At 41.0% G+C, this 27,129-nt stretch overlaps 1 protein-coding gene across 8 annotated transcripts; it reads right to left on the bottom strand.

The window, feature by feature from the left end:
• Positions 1-1,477: 1,477 nt before the first annotated feature.
• Positions 1,478-26,937, bottom strand: ZC3H14 (zinc finger CCCH-type containing 14). 8 transcript variants are annotated; one of them, XM_057413391.1, is made up of 17 exons: positions 26,771-26,937; positions 25,919-25,961; positions 22,781-22,895; positions 17,263-17,303; positions 16,744-16,939; positions 16,217-16,391; positions 14,507-14,667; positions 13,311-13,411; positions 12,119-12,274; positions 10,404-10,478; positions 9,836-9,992; positions 7,858-8,072; positions 5,638-5,758; positions 4,359-4,495; positions 3,400-3,494; positions 2,394-2,500; positions 1,478-1,774 (listed from the first exon to the last, which is right to left on the bottom strand). In XM_057413391.1, the coding sequence occupies exons 1-17, from the start codon at positions 26,804-26,806 to the stop codon at positions 1,768-1,770; spliced, it is 1,938 nt and encodes a 645-aa protein (XP_057269374.1). In that variant the 5' UTR covers positions 26,807-26,937; the 3' UTR covers positions 1,478-1,767. The 8 variants fall into 8 exon arrangements, with proteins under 8 accessions (XP_057269374.1, XP_057269375.1, XP_057269378.1 ...); XM_057413392.1 differs by having other exon boundaries at positions 5,638-5,755; XM_057413395.1 differs by having other exon boundaries at positions 7,930-8,072; positions 26,771-26,935.
• Between the last annotated feature and the right edge of the window lie 192 nt (positions 26,938-27,129).

The raw sequence follows: 27,129 nt of genomic DNA, 5'->3' as shown, positions 1-27,129 counted from the left end.
GCCTGCCTGATGCTGGATGTGGTACACGAGGTTGTAAAGCATCTAAGCTGTTGAAATCCAGTAGTGGAGATGGCATTAGTGCTCTGTTGCCCTTACGTGTTACTGTCTCCCCATCTCGTACTGAAAACAGTGTCATGGTGACAGCTTGTTCTGAGGGATGGCTCAGGAGGCCTTTGGAAATTCTCTAGCAACCACCTGGTTGGTCTTTCACCTGGAGATCCTGTGTGGCGATGCTCCACACAGGACAAGAAGGCACCCATTTCTCCTCTACTCCCCTGGCAGGTCACCTTAGGAACATACTGTACTGTAGTTCTTTAAGCTTAAACTCCAGTTGTCTGTTCAGCTTTGTTGTGTTGCGTTATGGAGTGTGTCACATCATAATCCCTCCTGCTTTAACACAAAAAAAGAATTAAAAAAAAGGTATTTTAAACTAGTCCAAAGGTACGGTTCTGTGTTACTGTAATAAGGACCATGGGTTTACGTGTACTCCATTTTGGTTTCCACCGTGAACATCTAATCCCTGTAACAATGTTGTATGTTTATTTAAAGTATATATATAAATATATAAATATATATATAAAAAATGGTAAATGTCAGATTTTTGCATAAAGATTTTTTTTTAAATTTGAATATGAACTTTGAGTACTTTATTTCACACACACAGAAAACTAAAAATACTTTCCTGGAGTGTTGAGTTTCAGAATTCCAGACTGTATTTGTCAAATTTAAGTTTAAGATATGTAGCTACCATTGTTTTCTCAGATCAAATGTAAATATTTGTAAAAAGAAATTCTTTGTATATTTTTGTGAAAATGTAGTTCCCCAAGAGATACAGGAAATTTAATAAAAAAGTGCATTTCTGTTACTGCTCAACACTTTCTGTCATTGGAATGTCACCAAAACATCTTCATGGTCACCTCCTGGGCTTGAGAGTTGCAGTGCTCAGTCACAGGAACTTTCTCAAACGAGGCAGTGACACAGGGTGGTCAGGGATGCTGGAAGACAAATGATTCTCCAAAAAACACTTGGAAGAGGGAGGGGATTTCTGTCTTCCTGCTCTCCACGGATGCAGCTGAAACAACACTTATTTTCAAGTGAAATGGTATTTAATTTCATAGCCTTTTTATTAAATGGAGCATGATGTCATTCATGGTTTAATTCTTGCTCATGAAGCAGTTTTGTTCCATTGTGTCTTTGTTCTTTCCCTGTTTGAGAAAGTATCGGTGACAACCACATGGAAAAACCACATGGAAGACAACACAACCCCTTCGCTCTCTCTGTGAGCAGATGAAGAGTTCAGGCACTGCACTAGGACACCAGGCCGGTTACATGCCTTGTACCAAGCATTTTCTGAACAAAAAGTGCTTCTGCTATGATCTGAATACAGGAATAAGCTTTCTAAGTCCTTCTAACAGTACACTTTACTTCAACACACCTAATCTTAAGCAAGACACATTACCCAAAGAGAACACAAAACGTCCTTTGAAAGTTTTTAATGGACTTTAAAGTAAAACTTTTCTTACACATTTTCTTCTTACAGTGTAAAAAAAATGTAAAATTGCTCAAACTTACAAACTTGGAAAATTAGAGACATTTCAAGTATGCAATCATCAACCTCATTTTATGAAAACAATATATATTAAAAGTTTAAAATGCATGGATTTTGTTTTTAGCATCCTGTGTCCCTGGTGGTTACAGTGTCCCTATATCCCCTTCCTCTCTGCTGCTGCCCCGAGGAGGCCAAGTCCAGTCCCAAGTTCATCAGAATCATTCACTGGGGGAAAGAGAAAAACACACATCGTAAGTGACAATGGTACCAGCCTGTAAAGAGGGGCTGAGCATGGATTTTCACCATGCCCCTGTAACAATTCAGACCTTTGCAGAGCAAAGGATGCAGAGCTTTGCAGAGCAATGTCTGCAGGTATGACTGTGGCTTTGGGAAGTTTGCTACTAGTTCATGAAATCACAGACAGGTGACAGGAAGGAGCTGTTCTGCCAGAAACCGTCCAAGAAACACCAACGTTTTGTGGAAAAGACAACTTGGACACACGATAAAACAACAGCAAAGAAGAGCTGATGGCAGATTTTCAGCTTTACTCAAATAAAACTCAGTAAACACAACGTGTCCACGTCAGGACTCCAGTGCCCCTGCCACATCCTAGCTGCAGGGCACCTGTTTTTCAGGGTCACGTCACATTAGTCACTGTTTATACCACTAAAACCAAACAAAGTTCTCTGTAAAAGAAAGATGCCTGTAACAGGTATCTCTCTTCATACAACATCCATTATTCATCACACACATCAGTCCTGTGAGTAGACTACACTGGTGATGCCAGTCACAACAAACACCCCAAGCCTAACCAAGAAAAAAACTAACCCCCCACGTATCTCACCTGGTTTGAGCTCGAGTCCATTTCAAGGCATGGCGAGGAGGAACGGCAACGGTTGGATGGTAAAAGGTGCAATCTGGTCTCGTACACTGGGTATTAAATCTGCAATGCTAGAAATGAAAGTGTTTCAGCAGAGGCTACTCAAAGATGCTGTCTGAACTCACGAACAAGCTAACCTGGCATGTGTTACACTCACATTGGTATTACTGTATGACATGTCTGATAGGAAGCCAAATCAACAGCTACACAGCCTCATGCCATCAGGTCAACCCCATGACAGAGAGAAATCCTTTTTCAGCAGTATTACTTATGAATTAGGTGCTTCAAAACTGCCGCTGCACTGAGGGGTAGAGAAGTTCCTTTGCTTTCAAGGGTTTACACAGTTCAGTTTCAGTAGATCTGCGTGTGTAAGTCAGGAGTGTGACACAGCAGCATCTGACACACATAGGGAAAACCACTGTGTATCTGCTGGTAACACCTGGGCACCCAGCACACTCCAGGATTCAGTGCTTGAAAAAGCACTAAACTTACTTAAAGGCACATGAATATGCAGGGACATACTTCCGTGGAATAGAAGTACCCGAGTTATAAACTCTTGTACAATATAAATTACATTGATATACTTTGTGGTAACTGGGCAATCTTCAAAGGTCTTGTACACTGCAGCACATCTGAAGGAAGAATCAGGAGTCTGAAACATACTCCTCCAATGCAGGCTACAAGATACTCTCCCCCTCTGCCCTAGCACCCTTGCTAGGCAGGGTTCTGACAAGTGCTAGGGCTGTCTGCCTGTCTGAAACTCCCAGAAGCAGCCGGTAGAAAGATTATGTTTTAAAATTTTCCAAATTCCTTCAGTCACTGCTTTTGCATACTCTGCTTCTGAGCTGAAGTTAAAATGTGAGAAGTAAAAGGACAAAGTGTGAAACACTAGTGACACTTCCTGACCCAAAGTAACATACTGCAAGTAACTCTCTAGGAAGGAAAGGAAGAGACAGGAGATAATTCTTACTTTTGGGTGGTAAAATGGACATTCCATTTTCTTACAAGCAGGAAAAAACTTGCACAGGGGGCTACTGGAGGATACAGACGGTGTGGGTAGTGGTGCTATAGTAGAAAAGGACAGGAAGTGAGCCTGGACCGCTTTTTTAACAGTTTAACACAAACGTAAATACATCAATTCTTCTGCAAGGAATTACATTTTATAGGACACCAAAGTTCTGCCAGAAATACGGGAAGCATATGGCAACGGATCAGTGGATCTCATCCTGGGGCAGAACAAGACTATCACGTAATCCTGGTCTGGGCTTGGCACCATTCTGGGACAGAAGATTCCATAGCCATGGCAATGCTCCCAACAAATTAAGCAGAGATCTGGTGAGCAGAGAAATTCCAACGTTAAATTTAGCCAGCAGCAGGCCTGGAAGAGTTCAGGCTATAACTGCACTGCAAAGCACAGGCAGTGAACTTTCCAGGAACAGAGGACCTGCTGGAAATGCCACAAGAGATAAGCACATTTTACTCTGCCTTCTGGCAAAGTAACAAAAGTGCATCCTGCTGTGACTGAGCGCTAAACCGCTTCCAAAAGATCGCAACTCCAGTGGAGTGAAGGTGCCCCACCTTGGCACTGCTCAAAGGCCCAGGCACACCAACCCGTAATCCAAACACAGCTACTGCCTTCATTGGGTAAACCTGTCCCCACAAGTCACCTCTTCATTACAGAAGTTAACTCCTACAGTGTCATTAAAGAAAAACATGTTCATACCAACACAGCAAACTGTTTTCAACTTGCGTAACAAGCTCTTGCTACGTGTGTCCAACTTAAGAAGCAAATCTGAGTAAAACTGCAGTGCTGAGGAGTCCCTTCAGAAGGAACAAAACATCATTTTCTCACCACAGTTTCTGCTTCCAAAAGTACTGTTTTCCCTTCAGTGCTCTCATTTAAAGCTCAGAAAAACAAGACATGCTCACCTGGCTTAGGAGGTGTATGGGGGAGCCGCCGACTAGCATGAGTGTAAGGACAGTCTGGCTTAGTGCACTTTGCATCGTATTTACAGTTTGGATGGATGAACAAGCATTTATCAGCAAATTTGCAGTTAGGAAAAACTCTGCAGGAAAAGAATTGAGTCATAAGCCCACATTCAGAGCAAAATCCCCAGGCAGCTGTTGCACATGAAAGCCAAAATACCACAGAAAGCCAGAGCTACAAAAGGGCTTGCACACGTGTGTTAGCTCCTCTCACAGCAGGGCACGGGGGTGCACAAACAGATATGTATTCATTGCCCCTGTTTACATGCAGTACATAACTAACTACCTCACACTGGTGGGGTTTGGTAGCAGGCTACTTGTTCAAAGCTAAGACACATTACTCTTAGTGTGCAGTGCAAAGCAGCAAAGGCATTGTGAATTCAGACCTCCACACAGAGCAGCACAGAGATCCCTAAGTAACATGGTTCACTAACTGAAGAGAAAGTTTACTTTGAATTTAGTTACGTTGGATTTTGAAAGAAGATTCAAATGTCTAAGTAAACTAAGCTACTCAGTCTGGTAATATGTATCCCAAAACACAAGCTGTTTTTCTAGACTGTTGCTGCCTGTGGAAGAGAAGTCAAAGCCACAGTGCACACTCAAGAGTCAGCCTTTGCTTTTGAATAAAACAATCAGTGCATTACTATGTAATGGTACCCTAACATAGAATCATGGAAGAGTTTGGGTTGGAAGGGACCTTCAAAGATTATCTAGTCCAACCCTCTTGCAATGACCAGGGACATCTTCAACTGGACCAGACTGTCCAGAACCACATCCAGCCTGGCCTTCGATGTCCCCAGGGACGGTGCATCCACCACCGCTCTGGGCAACCTGCGCCAGTATTTTACCACGCTCAAACATCTCTTCCTTGCCTAACAACATGTTCACAAGCATTCTGACAGCTAGCGGAAGAGTGCCTATTGTTTTAGAAAGACACCAATTCCCACACCTCTAAGCCACACAAACCCCCAGCCTGTATGCTAAACTAAGCTTCCTTCTGTGTGAGCACAGCTGGGACTCTGCTTATGAAAAACACCACTGTACTCAGACATGTGGTAGATGGGAGGAAAACAGAAGAAATTACAGTGTGATAATCTAGCTCCAGTCCTACCCTAACAGCCCTACACTGCCTTAGCATATTTACTAACACAGAAGGTAAATATGGTAGCACCAAAAGAAAAATAAAAGTAATGTGTCAAGTGGATGAGCTTTGCTCTACTACCTGCAAGGCAGTGTGGGGTGATGGAACACACATTCATCTCCATTTTTGCAAGCAGGCCAGTACTTGCAGCGCTCAAGCACCTTCTCCTGTTTTTGCAGCATGTTTAACTCTTCAATATCTACTTGAAAGAAGAAGAAGAATAAAAAAGCAAGCTGGGACCTTTATGCCTATATGCAGTTTGGTTTACACAATACAGCATCATTGAAATTCTCTCTCCTTTTAACCCAATTCTTGATAAGCCTCCACTAATCAAAGAGTCACAACAGTAAAAATTTATGTACAACCAAATAACCCAAAGAAAATCTCCAACAGTGTAAAGTAAAGAAGCTGTAACACTGGGCTGATGGCTGTGTTCTGGTGGCAGAAGATCAAACTTGCACTGGTTACAAGCCAAATAAAATCATGTTCTTCAAAAATCCAAACTGAGGTGTGAAAGTCAAAAGATCAGATCTTGACCAGACAAGACAAAGATTCTTCAACTGAACCTTAGTTACGACTTAGTTCTGCTGAGGCATGTGTTAATAACAGCTGTGCTTCCTCTCTCCAAGGTATTTTTTGGATCTAGAAAATTATTTCAAGACAGAAGGTGAAAAGTCATTTTCTGCATTAATCAGATGTGATTTATTAGTTTAGGGGCACATACTGAAAAAGAAATACTTTCATGTAACTGGCTTCAATATCACATTTACTTCAGTTGCCTGAACTCAGACTCTAATCCAAGAACTGGTTTAAGAATTCCCAAGCTGAAACATTCAATACCTTCACTACACTTAAGGGAACCTGGGACTTCAGTTTTCTCCTATTTAACATTATCTGTAAACCTTCATTCTGCAAATTCAGGCCATTAAGCATGTACCTGCACTGTTGTCTTATTTTTCCAAATCTGACTAAGCCTTTCGCTTTTCAAAGCTTCCCAGGACTGCTAGACTTATTCCTCTGATGTGATACATTTGCTCCAGCTTCATTCCATCCTAAGGTTCATTTATGCCTTCTCCTTGCAACCCACTGAAGCCAAACGCTGCTGTCCTATTGGAAAACCATGCTGCTTGTACAAACTGCTTCCACTCCCATCTGATTCTGCGAGACTTCAGCCATAGCCGTGCTACTTCTGGCTGACACAGCTAATCAACTAAGAATCCCTAACAGAGACATAAATGTATTAGCAACGTCTTTCTGTAGCTAATAGCTTTAGTCAGGACTATCAAAAGAGTCTATACTAGTAAAAACACAGATTCACAAGGGTAGTACTCTAATATATATTTCACTGTACTACTAAAAATGTGCCAATGGATATATAACATTCCTTTCTTCAAGACTGCCTGATATGTGTTGCACTTCTGCAGCCAGCAGGACTGAAAGGATGTAGACTTAAAAGATCTTTTGCCTTTCCCCCATGGTTCCCTCGTAACTGCAATAGACATTTACAGCTGGAGCCATGGAATTTAAGAGTTTCCTGGATAGCATCGGGTACTACTCTTTATTTAAGGTCAGAAAATGTGGATACGCTGCTACGACGGAAAATAAAGGTTTTTATTTTCATAAGAAAACTAAAAAATTTTAAAAAGATCCAAGCATGACCTGAAGGCAAGTATTTAACCCGTTGTCTATGACAAAGCAGAACCTTCTGTATTTTTCACTGCTGTGTCAGGATTCTAAACAATTCATATGCTTCAGCAATTTCCCACATTATTCAAAAGATACCCTGAATATAAAAACCTTCAAGTACAACCACATAGTGTTCAAGGTCTATTTTCAGAGCTTCTAGCAACCTGCCTCTGTCCAAGCTCCCTTTGATATCATGAATCGACAGAAACATTAGTAACACCTGATGTATTTTTTAAAGTTCACAGCACAGCAAAACTTTCATTGTAAAATCTCCTGTCTGCCAGCATGGGAACAAATGCTAATGGGTCAGCCAGAAGAGCAGGTTTCTGGCAATGAAGACAACCTACATTTTCAAAAGAAACAAACCAGAACAAATGTTACCAATACTGCAATGTGTGGCATGTTACTTACGTGCTGTATTGCTCTTAGTTTACCAAGATAAAGGCTTATGAAGATGAGGCTCCACTGAACCACCACATTTCATTTGCCTAACCAGTGCTCTAATTTGAAGAATAAACACCATTACTTTGATTTCTGCAGAATGATATATCCAAGAGTTCTATCCACAATCACACCACCATACTGATGTTAGATCCTGCTGGTAAGCGTAATTACCATCACAGCTCTTCAGCTGCCTGGTTACAATTTGAATCTGCTGTGCTCGAAGGCCTTTGCCGGCACACATACTTTTGTTAACTGGCTTTAATCCTTCAGTTATACACATATCTTCCTCCTCCTGATCAGAAAGGTATCCTGGTGGACTTGGCACGCCATCCAGTGTCACGATGAACTTTGGACTAGCAGGTTTCTCTGGCTGTGCAAGCTGGTCTCTGTTAAACAAAGGAATGTAGTAAAAAGAAGATTTTCTTACTCAAGAGATCTGAGTAAAAGGGAACTGCACTAGTAACTATAAGTAGTACAAGCTAATCTATCGAGGGTGACACAGTAACAAACCTTCTTCCAATACTACTAATAATGTACTCCAACTAATAGTTTGCTTTCCATTCTCCCTGATGCACTAATAAGAAATACAGCTTTTAATGGTATTCGGCAGAGAATTCAACAGGTACATTTCTGTTTCTTACATTCTTCTAAGCAGATAGATCCAAAAGCTCAGTTACAGACATGGTTAAATTAAGAAAAGATTAATCTTTTCAGGAATTTAGAGGTTTGAGACAAAAAAAGTGAGGGTAAATACCATTCTTGGAATCATGAACCTTTAACACACAAGGAGGTGTCTCCTCAAAAGTACTCAACAGTGCATTATGAAACAGTGGATGTAAAAGTTCTCAGGAGTAGAAAGAGAGAATTGAAACACTGACACTATGAACTTGGATGCTGAGGCTGACTGAAAGATTAGTCTAGCCTAGTATCTTGTGTCTGACAGCACATGTGGATAAGAGAGCATAAAACCACAATGAAATGGTTTCTACAATATTCCACTGATGCACCCATTTGACCTGAAGGATTTCGTGAATGAAATGTGATTCTGAGTATTTGGAAACGCACTATGAAGTTCTCATCTTTGACAAACAGTGATAGTATAAAATTTGCTTTCCTATGAAATTAGTCTAAAAGCAACTACAGCATAAAATGCCTTCAGGATAGAAAAAAAGCAACACATTAAAAACATCACTAGCCAGACCTTTCCAGTTCAAGCAGTCAGAAACTGACCTATGCATATGCAAAAATTTACTACTCTCCTGTAGCACAGTCAGTTTTCAACTGTAACACTGTGAGATTATCCTTGGGTTTGTTTGGTGTTTGTTGAGATTATGTTGGGTTTGTTTGTTGTTTTTTAACTACCACAGGCTTTTTAAAGCCACTCATGGAAAGCAAGCATTAACAGTTTCTCAAACACAGCGATGAAGTCCACCACATTGTTCTGAGTAGTTTTTAACTCTTAACAGGGAAAATATGTAGGACCAGTTGGTCGCAGGAGCTATCAAGGCCTCTAAGAAGTTAGGAAAATGACAGTGCATTGGCCACTGTTCCTCTGGAGAAATGAGAAAACATCCACAGCACATCATTTGAAACTGACATGAACTTTAAACTTCTGGCAGAACTCACCAGTAAGGAGCCTTAAATCACTTTGTCCCACATGCCACTGAACTGTTTGCTGGTACTGAGCTATCTGCACATAGAATGTGCTGGTTTCCATCCAGCACTGAGAGCACAGGCTTCACCATACTCAATACTGCATTAAAAAGCATTTCTTAAGAAACGCAGTCTCAGAGTGAAACAGGTATAAAACTAAAGCAAATTTATTTAAGCAAAAGTCTTACTTCACGAAGATCTAAGATTTCAGAAATCAGAACAGCTGTGACAATAAAGAGCAGTACTCTGCAGCTCCTTCTTCTTTCTTGCAAATCTTAAGACATGCTCAAGGTACAGCTGACCCTTGGAATTATTTTCCATTTAGGATTTCTGGGAGGTTTTTTGCCCCTGCTTTTTTTCCTCTGCTATTCAATATCAGACCCTTTTTCACAGATCCTGACTGGACTGACAAAACACATGTATGGCTGAATGATTCCATCTAAACCACAAAGAAGCATTCTGACTGATAACAGTCTTAAAAGAAACAACTTTTTACCTTGTCTGTATTAGACGTCCCGAGAGTACTCGCATAGCCTCTGTGGCCTTCCTTCCCAACTGCTGATTCTGTGCAAATATTTCCTCAGATAACTTGGGCTTTTTCAGGATAAATGACCGAGTATCTGCATGAACCATAGATTCTATATCGTAGTAATCTGAATTGGAAGAAAAAATACATAGAAAAATAAGGTTGCAGTTGTACTCTTAACTTATGGCATATTTTTAATATCAATTTAGATGGCCAATAAGCTAATTTTATTTTAATTTCTTACTAGTAGCTTCCAGAAAACGTTCTTTACTTCCTTGCTAATTATACAGGCCAATTAGCTCAATAGGAGCCATAACCCATACTAGACCAGACCAGGAAACTTTCTTACAGGAATGGCTGTGCTGAAAGAGTATTGAAGCTTCTCTCTCAGGCTTTGAACATCTGCTACTTTTATTCCTTCAAGATGTGGAAACTAGAAGATACTAAACCCAGTATAATTAATTAAAAAGGAAGTTATATTTTAGCATTCACTGATCACAAGTGTTCAGTTTGCAAATAAACTATCACAAGACTTAACCTTGAGCCACTTGCAAACTATCTTCAATCGCTGGATCAATCTGGAGCCGAGACGAGAACTCCTTTTGTTCAGCTCCTAAAAACATACCAACCCAGTAATCAGAAACATATTTACTGCACGTCAAACAAATTAAATAACCAAAGCATGCTCTTCTCATTCCTTTTATATTTAAAAAAAAAAAACACACAAAAAAAAACACAAACAAAAAAATCATGAAAACAAACCCCATGAAAACCTCCACATTTCTATCATTGTCACAAACCCCTTTCTCATTGTTTCAGAAACAGAACAGTAATACATCTGCTCCAGCTAGCATGGAAAAATCTGAATACTGAAAGAGTCCAGGCATTTCCACAATGATTGCTTGGTACAAACTAGGTCTGTGGGTATGACAACTTACAAAGGCCAAGTTCTTTCTTCCCTTTTGTAAAAGGTGCTGACTATTCAGAGAACACATATGCGGAAAAGCAGCTAATTCCAAAGGACTACTTTATGGTCACCTTAAAAGAGGTGAAACAAACCAGAGTAGCTGTCCTGGGTTCAGCAGTAGCAGTCATTTTTCTCCTTCTTAGTAGCTGGTGCAGTGCTGTGGTTTTGGCTTTCAGTCTGGGAACAGCGCTGATAACGCCGATAATTTTAGTTGTTGCTCAGTAATGTTTAGTCTGACCAATGACTTTCTGAGTCTCATGCTCTGCCAGGGAGGAGGGAAAGCCAGGAGGAAGCAGAGACAGGACACCTGACCCAAACTGACCAAAGAGGTATTCCATACCACAGCACATCATGCCCACTATATAAACTGGGGGCAGTTATCCGGAAGGGGTAGATCACTGCTCAGGTCAGGCTGGGTATCGGTTGGTAGGCAGCGAGCAGGTGTATTCTCTTCCTTTGTTATTTCCCTTATCATTATTATTCTTGGTGGTAACAACAGTGATTTGTGTTATACCTTAGTTACTAAGCTGTTCTTATCTCAACCCATGGGAGTTACATTCTTTTGATTCCCCTCCCCATCCCTCCAGGAGCAGGGAGAGGAAGAAGGGAGGTGGAGGAGTGAGCGAGTGGCTGCATTGTTCTGAGTTAACCAGCTGGGCTTAAACCACGACAGTAGCACTGTTCTACATTTGACTTATGATTTGAAAAAAATTACTTTGCTTTCCATAGGTTTCCTAAACAAGCTCTCATTTCCACTTCAATGGCAAAAAAAGAAAAAATGTTTAGCATAAATATTTTCCGTACATTAATTCAAAGACTGATAAAGCTTCTTACACTTTACAGATACAATTTAAACTATTTTATGTTGGCAGAAAGATTCCAAATACATCTATATGAGAAACAGGAAAACAGAGATTTTTTTTTAATAACAAATGTTTCCCATTCCTTAACAATGACCACGAGCTGATGTAACAAAGATCTTACTCAACGGAATTTTTTTTGTGACAAAATTGCTCCTAAAAGATATTGAGGGAAAAAATGAAAAGGATGTGGAAAAGCTATCATACTGTAAATGGATACATTTGCTTATACAAAATTATCTTTCAGTGATATTCCAGAATGCTATATCACTCTTTGCTTATATATAACTTCAGAGTGTTTTCAGGGCATTTCCACATGCAACTTTTGATGCTGCCTTAAAAATGACAACCATTTCTGTTCTTGGCTCAGCCTGTTGCAAAATGACATTCCCTGGTATAAATGCTTAAAGAATATTATCAGATGACCTTGAATTCCTTCAGCTATCCGCTCCTTTGGCTCTTCTGCTTGAAGCTGGGAACTCAGAGCAGGCAGTCTGCTTTGCACATGGATTAATTCTAACTGAGATTCTTCTGGGCTAATTCGAGTTCTTGGTGCAACTGGAACAGTCTGTTTCTGTGGGACTTTATTTAAAGAAACAATGGTAAAACATTTACACACAACCCAATCACACAACAGTACTATTTTTATATATTGTGGTAAAATAATAAATTCCTACACACTCAAAATCCCAAGCATACGTCCCCACAAGAAGCATTTTTAGCTATCTGTAAAACTCTTAAAGTGAAAGCATGTGCATGTGCATACAGCACTCTATGAGTGGCACCAGAGAACATGTACTTTTAAGATGAAGAAGAGAGGTAGGAGCACTGATACTCTTAAGTTCTGATGCCAGTTTTCCAGCAAGTATTTATAGTGGAAAAAGCAGCAACACAGGGAATAGCACTTTGAGGTGATGCAGGAAACTCTTCCCTGTGTACATAACAATATGGTAGAAAAAAGAACATAGCCAAAAAATTTTAAAATTAATTAAAACTACTGATTTTTAATAGCGGTGATCTTGTAGTTTGACTTATCAACATGAGAATATTTCAGTAGAGAGACCAAAAATCACCACTTTGTGTTTTAATACAGAGGTGATTTGTGGACTTTATCTGAAATATGAAGGCTCTTCTACTTCAAAGGTGATTTTTCATCTATTTTTTTAAGTATTTTGAATAAAATATGGAAATAAGCTAATTTGAAATCCATGGGTAAAATAAAAGATATTTTTCTCTTCTCAGAAGGAAGGAAGACAATGCAGAAAAGGAAGAAAAATCATCCACATAGCTCAAACAAGCCGCTTAATTCTGAACACTGTCCCCTTGGCAACTATAAACTTCAGAATATCTCTGGCACTTCCATTTTGTATCTGTACACTTTACAGACTTACTATTTCAATTAACATATTTTAAGTAACTCCTCCCTTGTTTATGCTTTCAAAATTCATCACTGAAAATAAGTATAATATGCATAGGACACAGAAAATCCCTTCTGTGTATCACTGACATGTGCTATTTAACATTCTGCTTTATCTCCAAGTGCTATCTTCAGGTTGGATTTATAAACCAGGATTTGGAAATACTATATTTTAGCACTACAAAAAATAATGCTAATTACCAGTGGAATAATTAGTTGTTTTTGTAACCGATTCCTGTGCTTCAGAGATTGCTTTCAGTATTAAATTCTTATTGGCCTGTTTTGAAGGTGGCAATGAAGGTCTAAAGGAGATAAAAAAACTAATTAATGGCACAGGAATTGCAACAGCAACTGTAACCATGTTAAACAGATATTGCAACAAGTTAACACAGTCATGCATAATTACACTGATAGAAATCATCATCTAAAATCACTTAATCTGTATTCGTGTTCACCTTGTTAATCTATTCTCTGAGCGAATGAGGATCCACAAAACACTCAGAAACGGAAGTCCAGAGGCATGATTTCATGTCTAGCTTAAGCTGCTGTGAAACCATGCTGCATCTGAAAGGCACAAACTCTGCCATCTATTTTCTCCAACCCATGCCACTCACATCCCTGTTGCTACGTTAGTGTTAGCAGACGTAATTATGCAGCTGCCCTGGAGGGTAAGATCCAGCTGAAAACTGACTCTGTCAAAAACATGACTTGTAGAAAAAGCTTTCCCTTTGTCTTTGAACATCAACAGTAAGAAATTTTAAATCAGATAATTGTGCTGTGGTACTGCAGATAAATTTGATGAAGTGTATTAGTTCAAATCTTGTACAAGCACTGTAGATCAGCAGAATCATCTCTTCTCTAGTTTGAATGTTCTTCATCTTATCGTTGAAAATCAGATACAAACGACTGATGTACTCTGACTGACATCTGACATTCAGACAGAATTAGGGAGCAGAAAAATAGGAACTATCTCTCAAGCCTTTTGAAAAGTGAAGAACACCTTAAAGAACAAGTGGTAACTGGTTTGAAAACTATTCCTAAAATAAAAAAAAAAAGCAATTAAAACTCCTGCAAAATTATTTTTCCACATTAAGTACCTGGTTTGAAACACGCCAACATTAATGTTCTTTTGCCAGTAAATCTTACCCAAACAGTGTAAAATTTCACATTCCATTGCAGCTTATGCACAATAATAAAAACAGGTTAAAAAAAATCAGAGGAAAAAGTGTGGTATAAACAGACATCTCACCCATGGAGTTGTGAGATAGTACAAAAAATATAAAAACGGCTTATTGAATTCTGTCAATCTTCAAAACTGCAAACGGTTTTCCACTTTTGATGTTTTTGTTCATTAAATTCACTCTTGAAACACACAGAATCACAGAGATATTACGTACTTTCTTTCTGGCTTTGCAGGTACAGACACGCTGCTGGAGATGCTTCCTGTTCGTAATCCATAGTCTTCCTCTTCCTCCTCATCTTCCCCGTCATTACAGAACTTTTTCACTTTGACTACTGAGCTCACAACAGGCAACCGTCTCTTCCTGGAGCTTTCTTCCTACAACAGAGCAACCAAAACAACTGACTTAGCTTAAAACATGCATTAATAAGCCAGCAAAGAAAGCATTGCAATTCTACCTATGGCCAGAAGATGGAGAATTTTCATACAAATTGCATGGGTCCAGGACTACCATGCTGTCCGCAGAAACAAGTGATAGCACTAGAGAATATGAAAATCATATTTTCACTGAAACACCTCACTAAAAATGTAAATAACACTTAGAAAAAGAGAAGAAAAAAAGACTAAAGTAGAACTTATCCAGGCAGAATACAGCAAAGGCACACAGTTCTAAGAAACACTCCTGAAACAGCCCTCTTCTGGACATTATTCATGAAATAGGAACACAAGAAAATTATCCCAAGACCTTTTCCTAACAAAGATGTAACTATCATTCATCAGTGACTTATGTACAGCCTTAAATACATTACTGTATTGTCACTATATCCTCATTCTCACTTCCCCATCTTAAAAAACCAGACATCAGCACGTATCTTTGTGAAGCAATCTAAGTTTCCAAATATCCATTGTCCTTTATACAGAATTAATTAAGTAGTAGCAAAGACAGAACTACACAGGCAGTGACAAACACAGATGCACTTGGAATACAAGGTATGCAAAATTCCTGCTTTGTTACATTAGCAGCCATAACAACATTAATTCCTCTCACAAAGGGCTCTTAACTGACTCATACAGATAGCCTAATATCAGTTAGACCTATCACTCTGACTACCTTAGTCAGGCCTGCAAAGACTGTACGGCAGCAATAACCTTTTAGTTTGTCCTTATACAAGACTCATTCCAAAGATTTCTTAAATACCATTGTTCTAAATAGTGTAATAATAACCTTAGTAAGCAAAATATCTGGGCTTTAGAGACTAAAGTATACCTAGCATAGGTATGAATAAACTGCATCCCAAAAATACTGATTTACAGAACTATGTAAAGCCAGATATTTTACTAGTACTTATGGAAGATCATGTTCCAACGATCTAGAGATCAAAATTATTATTTCTGATTCATCGTGTGTACCACAGCAATGTGCTAATCCATTAAGTCAACGCACGATGGCATGAAGATCTACAAGCTAATTAACTCTGAGATGCAGCAACTTGTCTGGTGATGCTGCTACACTATGCAGTATTTTTTTACCAGTGGAGCCAAAGAATGAAATCCCAAACCTCCTGGTATCAGTGACAGAATTCCTTCAGTTTCCCTGAGGTCAGGATTTTACTGGAAGTGTACATAGTAATTTAGGTTCCTAGCAAATGTAAAATACTCCAATAGTTTAGATTGTATTAACCTCACTGCCTACTTTATCAGCACTAAGTTTGGAGGTGGGTTTGTAACTTTCTGCTAAGTTGCCAAATGTTTCTGGATTGCACAGCTGGCCTGTTTCCAAAGACCTGCAGCTTTGCATGTCTAACTGCTGGCTCCCCTGTAAATTGCTCTGTTGTGACAATCTGTGCACATGTGTACTGCCATCTGCACTCCTACCAGCTGGTGGTCAGTACATTTCAGTGGAAGGATGAGAAGAACTATAAATTACAGTTACAATGGGTTTCTTCCGTGACAAAGGATTCTCCTGCATGAAGTTTAGGTCTTCATCAATTAGATCATCTGGTTCAGGTTTAATGTCAATCACAGCTTCAGAAGGTGATAATTCCCTCAAAGGCTTGACTGTAGACGTTAAGCGTGATGCTGAACCATCTTCACAAGACTGCCTGATAAAATAAGAATTGCCAACTGTTAACCCATCTGGAAATACGGTTCTGGAAAATTAGAACTGTCTTTTAAACAAAGCCAGGAGGGAAGAATTATTAAGGTATTATTGTTTCTACAAATTCAACATACTGATCACTATTTTTAGCTTGGTTAATTAATCGAAGCCCATCTGTTGCTAAAGAAATGGAACTGAATTCCCGATTAAATGTTTTTCATGCTACAAACCATAAACTGCTTTCCTCTTCAAAACTACTTTGAATTTCCTAAGTAGATGTGCTCTTCAGAATGGCTACAACAGTCTCACAACTACTAATGTCTCAATGTGTGTTAGTAAGTAACCAGAAGTTTTACCGTGAAGCAGTGTTCCTTTGCTCCTGCGAGCTAGTGGAAACTCTTGAATCATTTCTTTCAGTCCGAGTGCTGGAAACCGCAAGTGGTGGCAAGGTATCCTCATGCCTTCTCTCATCACTCACACATGAACTGCTTTTGCTGGAAGGAAGGTTGCTCTCAAAGATATTAGATTCTGAGGACTTCACACTAGCTGGTTCTGTGGAGACAGGTACCTTACGTTTTAACACCAAAGCACAGCAATACAGGTTTTGCAGTAAAAGTAGCTAAGAAACTGCAAACAAGACATTGCACAGAAGCTGAAAACATCAGCAAGAAACATCCAGAAATAGATTCTGGACTCAGAAATAAATTCTTTATCTCAAAATATAAAGCAATTTTCTGATGAGTCAGGACACAAGACCATATAAACTGAAAATTAACAAAACAGTCAGCTAAGATCTTTTTGGAAACTCATTAGACAAGCAACACTGCACAGAAAAGATAAACCTACTTTCCCCCAAAATTAATTTTCTTACTTACCAGTAGTAACTGATCGCAGCTTATCCAAAACACCATGGAGCCTGAAACAGAAGAGGGACAGGAAAGGAAGCAAAAGAGAAAGATGAGAAATAAAAGAACTTTCATTTACATTCAGAATAGCTGTCTTTCAGAAACCAACTGTCCTTCTCCCCCTACAACAAGCATCTCATTTACCTAAGCCTTCGCTTTCCATCAACTGACATATGTTTAACCTCAAAACTGAGGTTGTAAGTATCTTGTCTTCAGCGAGTCTTCATAAATGCAGGTACGGTATTCATCACTGTACTTTCCACTTTCACTACACTGATGCCAAGTGTCCTCAAAAGGAGCGATTCAAAAAACCTACAGTAGAAACCTAAAGTACAGCTGAAAATTTTACTTTGTATATGAAACTCTAATTACACACCAGACTTAAACATAATTTTAAACACAAACCTTAACAATATATAATTCACAGCTCTGAACATACTCAGGACTCTCCAGGTATGCTTTGTATACACCAACAACACTCTTTGAGACAAGTTTGTGAGCAAAAACATTTCAGTAAGGTTACAAATTTACCATTTGCCTGTGAAACAGGCAACAACCTGAAGCAATACTTAAAATCTATGGCTGTGAAATAATAAGGCTGTTTAAAAATAAGGTCACATTACAGGCAGAAGAAAGAGGGGGGGGAGAAAGGAAAAAAAAAAATCCCAACACTTCAGTGCATATGCTACCTGGAATTCAAATCTTTGTTTGGGCACATATCTGTAACTTAGAATGAGTATTAGAAAGCAGTTAAGGAACAAAAGCATACTGACAACTGGAAAAATAAGACTGCACATGAGCGTAAGGAAGGCTTATACTAACCTCCTTGTGAGTTTTTACTAGGACACTCTTAAAGGTTTCATCAACTGAGCTCTGCTGATGTGTACCAGTTTTCACACTGACCTCTGGATAACTGTGACCTGACACTTGGTTCAGACTAAGAAGGGCTGGCCAACCAGCAGGATTGCAAGGCCTGCCACAGAATTGCTGTGGAACTTTTGCCAGATGACCCACAAATAAATTAGCAGCTATAGAGACAAACCAAGTACCATGTTGTGTATTGTATTTAGCCAGAAATCCAATGTTGAAAACTGTACAAATTTTGGGTTGCCTTTAGAAGAAAGAAAAGCATATAAAGCTCCCAACTACAATGCTACATAACTTTTTTCCACCAGTCCTCTTACTGATTATTGCATAAGTTTCATCTTGTCTTCTTTTCCAGAATTCTTTTAACCAATACCTACCTCATCGCTTGATAAAGCACCATCACTGAATTTGTGGTTAGAAGCAAATGTGGATACTGAATTAAAAGATTCATTACATTTGGAATTTAAGCAGGTGTCAAAACCAGCAGGAGGTATAATATCTACATATACTTGATATCAACATATTAATATGTTAAAACATTAATCTTGACTTCTCTTCCCTGCTGGAATTTGCCTTCTCTACATCTTTATTATTTTTTCAATGGAGTTTTAGTTTCATTTATAAAGCCATAAAAGTGTTTTCTGCTACATATTATTATATGCATATTAACATACATATAATTACGTTATTTCTTACTGTATATAGAATAGAATCACAGAATAGTTAGGGTTGGAAAGGACCTTAAGATCATCAAGTTCCAACCCCACTGCTATGTGCAGGGACACCCCACTAAACCATATCAGCCAAGGCTCTGTCCCACCAGGCCTTGAACACCACCAGGGATGGAGAATTCACAACTTCCTTTGGCAACCCATTCCAGTGCCTCACCACCCTCACAGTGAATTTCCTCCTTATATCCAATCTAAACTTCCCCTGTTTAGGTTTTAACCCACATTACCCCTTGTCCTATCACTACAGTCCCTAATGAAGAGCTCCTCCCCAGCACCCTTACAGGCCCCTTTCAGATACTGGAAGGCTGCTAGGAGGTCTCCATGCAGCCTTCTCTTCTCCAGGCTGAACAGCCCCAACTTTCTCAGCCTATCTTCATACAGGAGGTGCTCCAGTCCCCTGATCATCCTCGTGGCCCTTCTCTGGACTTGTTCTAACAGTTCCATGTCCTTTTGATGTTGAGGACACCAGAACTGCACACAATACTCCAGGTGAGGTCTCACAAGAGCAGAGTAGAGGGGCAGGATCACCTCCTTCAACCTGCTGGTCACGCTCCTTTTGATGCGGCCCAGGATACGGCTGACTTTCTGGCCTGCGAGTGCACACTGAAGCCGGTTCATGTTCATTTTCTCATCAAGCAACACCCCCAAGTCCTTCTCCTCAGGGCTGCTCTGAATCTCTTCTCTGCCCAACCTGTAGCTGTGCCTGGGATTGCTGTGACCCAGGTGTAGGACCTTGCACTTGGCATGGTTAAACTTCATGAGGTTGGCATCAGCCCACCTCACAAGCGTGTCAAGGTCCCTCTGGATGGCATTCCTTCCCTCCAGCGTATCAACTGAACCACACAGCTTGGTGTCATCGGCAAACTTGCTGAGGACGCACTCAATCCCACTGTCCATGTCAGCAATGAAGATGTTAAGACCGGTCCCAACGCCGATCCCTGAGGGACACCACTCGTTACTGGTCTCCAGCCGGACATTGAGCCATTGACCACAACTCTTTGTGTGTGGCCATCCAGCCAGTTCTTTATCCAACAAGTGGTCCATCCATCAAATTGATGTCTCTCCAGTTTAGAGACAAGGATGTCATGTGGGACAGTGTCGAACGCTTTGCACAAGTCCAGGTATATGACATCAACTGCTCTACCCCGTCCATCAGTTCTGTAGCCCCATCATAGAAGGCCACCAAATTGGTCAGGCAGGATTTCCCCTTAGTGAAGCCATGCTGGCTGTCACCAACCACCTTATTGCTTTTCAGGTGCCTTAGCACGCCTTCCAGGAGAATCTGCTCCAAGATTTTGCTAGTCACAGAGGGGAGACTGACTGGTCTGTAATTCCCCAGGTCATCCATTTTCCCCTTCTTGAAAATGAGGGTTATATTTCCCTTTTTCCAGTCATCGGGAACTTCACCTGACTGCCATATTTCTCAAATATGATGGCCAGCAGCTTAGCAACTTCATTCACCAGCTCCTTCAGGACCTGCGGATGGATTTCACCAGGTCCCATGGACTTGTGCACATTCAGGTTCCTAAGATGGCCTCGAACTAGATTCTCTCCTACAGTGGGCCCAAGGTCTTCATTCTCACAGTCCCTGCGTCTGCCTTCCAAGACTTTGGGTAATGTGGTCAGAGCAGTTTAATTCTAACTGGGCCTTAGCTTTCCTCAGCTGGTCCCTAATTTCCCGGACAACATCCCTGTACTCTTCCCAGGCCATCTGTCCTTGCTTCCACTTATTATAAGCCTCTTTTTTAATTTGAATTTTCCTCACCAGCTCCTTATCCATCCATGGAGCTCTCCTGGCCCTCCTGCTGCACTTCCTTCTAGTTGGGATGCAACGCTCCGGAGCTTGCAGTAGGTGATCTCTGAATATCATCCAACAGTCTTGGGCCCCCATGCCCTCTAGGGCTGTATCCCGTGGAACCTTACTAAGCAGGTTCCTGAAGAGGCCAAAGTCTGCTCTCTTGAAGTCCAGGGCAGTGAGCTTGCTGCACGCTCTTCTCACTGTCCTGAGGATCTCAAATTCGAGCATCTCATGATCGCTGCATCCAAGGCTGCCCTGGAGAGTCACATTTCCAACGAGCCCTTCCCTGTTGGTGAGCACAAGGTCAAGCATGGCACCTCTCCTTGTCGGCTCCTCTATTACTTGCAGGAGGATGCTGTCTTCCACACAATCGAGGAACCTCCTGGATTGCTTGTGCTGGGCCGTACCGTCCCTCCAGCAGATACCAGGGTGGTTGAAGTCCCCCATGAGGACAAGGGCCTGTGGCAAGCGTGAGGCTGTTCCTATCTGTCTGAAGAGCACTTCATCCGCAGCGTCCTCTTGATCAGGCGGTCTGTAGCAGATCCCCACAATAATGTCCCCCATAGCTGTTCTCCCTTTAACCCTGACCCTCTGTTAACTGATCACCTGTCCCCAGACAGAGTTCCATACTCTCCAACCTATCATTAACATAAATAGCAACTCCAATATAAATATCATGATTTAGTCAAAACCCTAGTACCGGAGTTACCCTCATCAACTTGTAAACCCTGCTAATTTGTCTGGTTCCCACAACTATTATGAAAAAAGACTACTGTGTGACTAATACAGTGAAATCCAAAGGTTTTGCCTAGGCAGGCCAAAAGAGGGAACAAAGAATATAAATGCCTGTGTACTTGCATGCATGCAGGTGCATGCATAATTGGGCTCCTTTCTTATATTTTTGCCAAACACCAGGAAAAAAACTGAAAACTATGGAAGCAAACTGAAATTTTATTCACACAAGTAACACTGTCCCATGGAAATCCATCAGTTTTAACAGTTAATTCAGTGAACTGAGGAGCTGGAACTAATTTTCGTTTTTTACCTGTGTTTACAGTTTAACATACCCAACTTACAAAAAGTTTTGCTCTGCTATTTAACAGCATAAAAACTCCTAACCTTCTATTGACTAATCAACAGAAGAAATATTGGAAGTGAATGTAACCAGTCAGTATGAAATCTTCAAAGGAAGCAAACTGAAAAAGCAGGAAAAAATGTAGTACTTCTCTCATCTATTCAAACCAAAGTAACATTCCCTAAAACTGTATCAGGTTATCAACTAAGAAGTAAGATTAACTTGAATTAATACACAAATCTGAAAGCAAGAAAATATCTGGAGGGAAATATCTGTTTTAATACCCTGAAACATGAAAAGTTTATACTGAAGCCAAATTCAGCATTAGAAAATGCATGAGAAATATAATGGCTGAGGCTATAATGCAGCATAGCATAAATTAATCCACGCTGTCAGGAGTTTGGAAAAGAGTTCATCTATTGCCAATTTGTCCTGCTCACAAAAATTCTGCTTTTGTTTTGTAGAGCTGAGTGGCAGCAATAAATAAACAGCCTGAGAGGTGGGAATACCTAAGCATTTGGTGTTAAGCCTTGTCAAAGACAGTATACAGAATTAGATCCACTGCTCATCTGTCTTGATATAGTAATTCCCATGCACAACAGCAATCTGAAGTACTATTAGCATAAAAGCAAAGAAGCTTGTCTTCAAAGAAGTATTTTGCATGTAACAAAAGTGAGTAACAGTCTCATGCTCACAGTGGACTTTGTAGGAATAATTTTTTTTAAGCCAACATGTGGCCCTCCCTTACCTGAGCATTTCACACTTCATTAAAAAATTCCACTGGACTTCAGAGCAAACAAAGAATATAAGACCTGCAGTCTTTTGCCACTTCATGATCACTGCAATAGCCTAACTGCTGCCAGACTAAAATAATTTACTTATTAGACCTGTAAAAAGTTTTGATTAATGTAAATTACACGAGGACAAGATATGTAACTTGTTAAATTCTCAGGTTTCACTTATAGAAAGCAGTCCTGATTATTGGTAAGAAGTGTGACAAATAGTTTACAAACATACCAAACAGTAAACCTGACAGTATTGTTTCCAAGGAAAAGGGAAAGGTCTTCCGTCATCTGCTCCTGACTCTTCTTATTGGCCACCATAACCATAATATAATCAGGGAGCTCTTCATCTAGTAGAAAGAGAAATATGTTGATCTAAAGTATAATAAATCATAAAAGAAAGACACAGCAAACATCATTACACATGTAACCAGGATTTTTTTTTTTCCAGTTTTACTATAAAGACCCTGCAGGCAGAGGATTAGGTAAGCAAATTAACAAGACTTCCATCTCTTCTGAGGTTCAATGCAAGTTTCAGCTATGAGTGAGGAATAAAAGATCAACTAAACATGAACATAAGCTGAACATAAGATCAAGGTATTTAAAAGGACAAGATAAAAGAAGGCCACTTTGCTTCCTGTATCGTTTTACATCCATCCTTAACAACCATCTACAACTTCCATTACTTCAATATTGCCATATATAGGGCCTTACCCTTGTCAAATTTCCTTCAGCTACAAAGACCAAACAGATAAATATTCCTTTCAGATTTGTGCATTAAACAAAACTGTAATTTCATATGCAGTAAGAAATCATAGAATCACAGAATCATAGCATAGTTAGGGTTGGAAAGGACCTCAAGATCATCAAGTTCCAACCCCCCTGCCATGGGCAGGGACACCTCACACTAAACCATATCACCCAAGGCCTAGTCCAACCTGGTCTTGAACACTGCCAGGGATGGAGCATTCACAACCTCCCTGGTCAACCTATTCCAGTGCCTCACCACCCTAACAGGAAAGAATTTCCTCCTTATATCCAATCTAAAATTCCCCTGTTTAAGTTTGAACACATTTCCCCTTCTCCTATCACTACAGTCCCTAATGAAGAGTCCCTCCCCAGCATCCCCATAGGCGCCCTTCAGACACTGGAAGGCTACTATGAGATCCACTCCCTTGCTGGACTGCTCACACAGAGTATATATACATACTTACTCATCAGAATGGATACAAAGGTGCTCAGAATCTGACATCAAACAGTACATTTAGGGTTTGGGGAGTTTGGTGTTCAGCTTTTTACTTTGGCCTAGCTCTGGTGTACTCTGAAGGTCTGAATGGCTCATTTGCTGCTTGAGGACACTAGGCATGCTTCTTGAGCACATATTTCAATTTAGTTTGATAAAACACAGAATCATAGAATGGTTTAGGTTGGAAAAGACCTTAAGATCATCTAGTTCCAACCCCTTGCCATGGGCTGGGATGCCTCTCCCTAGACCATGTCACTCAACGCTCTGTCCAGCCTGGCCTTGAACACTGCCAGGGATGGAACATTTACCAGCTCTCTGGGCAACCTGTGCCAGGGCCTCACCACCCTCACAGTGAAGAACTTATTCCTTATATCCAACCTCAACTGCTCCTGTTTTAGTGTTAACAGTGGTAAGTGGAGATAGTTGGGAAATTCACTTCAAACTGTGAATTTGAACCAAGGCACTAATACAGCTGTACTCATTTTGTCAAGTGAGGTCTGTACACAATATTAAAAAGACTTAAAGAACGAAAAATCTTAAACAGAAACCAAAATACACATTTGCGTATCTTCTCTTTACCCTGTAAATAATTCATCTATACCCTAGATTATAGAAATAACATTCATACGCTGCACCTGCAAGCCACTCTCACTATTCAGGTATTCCAACATAAGAGTGTTATTTTTTTTTTTTTTTTCAGAAATCCAGGAAAAAGCAGACAAAGAATCAAGAACTGGGGAATTGAAACCTGGAATCATAATTAAAAAAAAACAAAAAAAAAACAAAAAAATCCACAAAACAAAAAATGAGTCACTGCAAAAGACAACTTCTGAGGTGGTGAAAAAAGACAACCTTACAATGAAAAGATTCTAAGCATGGCTCCTTGGCACCTGGTGAGTTCAGAACATCAGCTCATAGGTAATTCCTTTCTATGAGTCAATGCATTTTGATTCCTTAAATACAATGCCCCCTTTAAACAGGAAGCAAGATGAATTCAAGATCAAACTACTACAAACTTTGAACTTTGTCCTGCAGCTCACAGGATCTGTGAACTATGTTCTCAATTCCTGTCCTTCACCTGAAACCAAAGAAGTATCACAGACAACAAGGCAGTTGCAGGACTGAGGCGTTCTACTTCCAACAGAACACTGTTAAGTTACCAACTTTTACTGCTGTAAAAAAAATATCAGCTGCTCTTAAGTACAATATCCATTTAATCCTGGATTTACGAAAAAAAAAAACAACAAAACAAAACAGGTTTTTGGGGTTGGGGAGTTTGGTGTTCAGCTTCTTACTTTGGCGTAGCTCTGGCCTACTCTGAAGGTCTGAATGGCTCATTTGCTGCTTGAGGGCACTAGGCATGCTTCTTGAGCACATATTTCAATTTAGTTTGATCAAACATAGAATCATAGAATGGTCTGGGCTGGAAAGGACCATAAGATCATCTAGCTCCGACCCCCCCTTGCCATGGGCAGTGATGCCTCACACTAGACCATGCCACCCAAAGCTCTGTCCAACCTGGACTTGAACACTTCCAGGGACAGAGCATTTACCACTTCCTTGGGCAACCTGTTTCAGTCTTCATATCTCTTTTCTCACAACCCAAAAGAAAATCTCACCCTGCCTCTAAGATTCAGCTACATATGTTACATCAACATTAGCTTAACGTATGTCTTGGTCTTCCCCTTAACAGTCAAGCTCTTGCATTTTGCAGATTTGTCCTACATAACATTTCTGACATGGCCTTTTCATCTCCCAAAACACTTAGCCTATCTCTGTCTTACAGTAATATTGTTTCTCCTAATATTGACAAATGTCTCACCCTGAATTCGAAAGACAGTTGAAAAGATGCCTAAGGAGGACTGACTCCATCTCAGAGTAGTCACAAGTAACTGCTGCTGTATCTGCAAGGATCTTGCTTTATATTATGTTTCTACTTGCGTTTCAAAGAAATTTCCTTAAATACTCAGACACAGCACTTCAGATAATTCATCTGATGTGTAAGGCTTCTGTATGCAGTAACACAAGTAATAACAAGTATATAAGCTGTTGCATTAACTAGCTGGTACTTTCCTATATAACAACAATGAACCTAAAGAAGACTGTTAAACATGTGATAAAACTTACCCACATAAGCCCCCAGCTCCTGCAACTTTCCTTTTATAGCACCCTAAAAAATAATAAAATAGCATTTAAGAGATGGAGAAAAAAAATATTGCTAACTTCAAAACTTAGCAGTTTTTCTTATTAACTGTTTGAACACGCTGGCTTCACATGTTACTTTTCCTGTTCTCCACTGCTTGTGATTATAGATGTTTTAACAGTGAGTGACTGACAGCAGAGTAGTGAGAACTGCCAGGAATCTCACACTCCCTACAATATTTCCTATATACCAGTTCCTGGTGCTACCAGGGAACCTCCAAGTCCCAGCTGTCCTTTTTTAAGCACAGACCAGACGGGCTCCTAAGGTGCAAAGAAAACGAATCCCGTATGGTTCGATAAAATGTCATTCTCGGCTCAGCAAGAGAAAAACACCCGCCAGGATGTTCAAACTGCAATTGCTGAGGAGGAGCAGCTGACAAGACCCGTGCTAACAGGGGCTTATATACCAGAGTGGAGGGCTACGGCTGGTCCTTTTCCCGGTAAGCCGCCGCTTCCGGGCCGCTGCAGACCGAGAACGACAGCTCCGGGGAAGAGACGGCAGCTGCCCTTCGGGCTACGAGTCCGGCTCCGCCTCCCAAAACAATTCTCCTGGACGTGCCGAAGGCCGCCCTTCGCCGGGAGCTGGCGGTAACCCCGGCCCAGCTGGGGATTCACCCCGCCGTTTCCTCCCGCCGGGGGACGGGGGCCCGGTGCTGCACACACCGCACCGCGCTCGCCGCCTCCGCGGCTCAGCCACCGGCCTGGCCTGCCGCACGCAAGCGGGGTCAGGCTCTTGCCGCGAGTGGAAAGTGCACGGCTTGGCTGCTTCTTTCTCACCCGGATCTTGCGGCTGATCTCTGTGCCGATCTCCATGGTCGCGCCGATCCGATCCTTCCCGTCGTGCCGTACCCCCTCCTAGCGCGGCCTCCAGGCTCCGCTCCCGCCGCAGGCCGCGACAGCTCCGGAGCGCCACGCCAGAGAGTACACGGCCTCCACCTGCGGCGCCCCCTTTCGGGCCGCGCCGGTGCCTCCCCGCCGCCGCCGCCGCCCCTTCGGGAGGGCGAGTGGCGGCCCAGAGGCCAGCAGGGACCAAGGTGGAGGCGGAAGGTCCCCGAGGTCCCTCAGAACGTCTCTCAGCAACCCCTGCCGGCTCTCCTCGTCCCTCCTTGCCCGTTTCCCAGCTGCCGCCCTAGCCA

Source organism: Pezoporus wallicus, unplaced genomic scaffold (assembly GCF_028554395.1).
Source record: "Pezoporus wallicus isolate ANWC-B61680 ecotype Strahan unplaced genomic scaffold, APGP_CSIRO_Pwel_v1 contig_3017, whole genome shotgun sequence".
Lineage (NCBI taxonomy): Eukaryota > Metazoa > Chordata > Aves > Psittaciformes > Psittacidae > Pezoporus > Pezoporus wallicus.
This window is presented reverse-complemented; position numbering and strand designations above follow the sequence as displayed.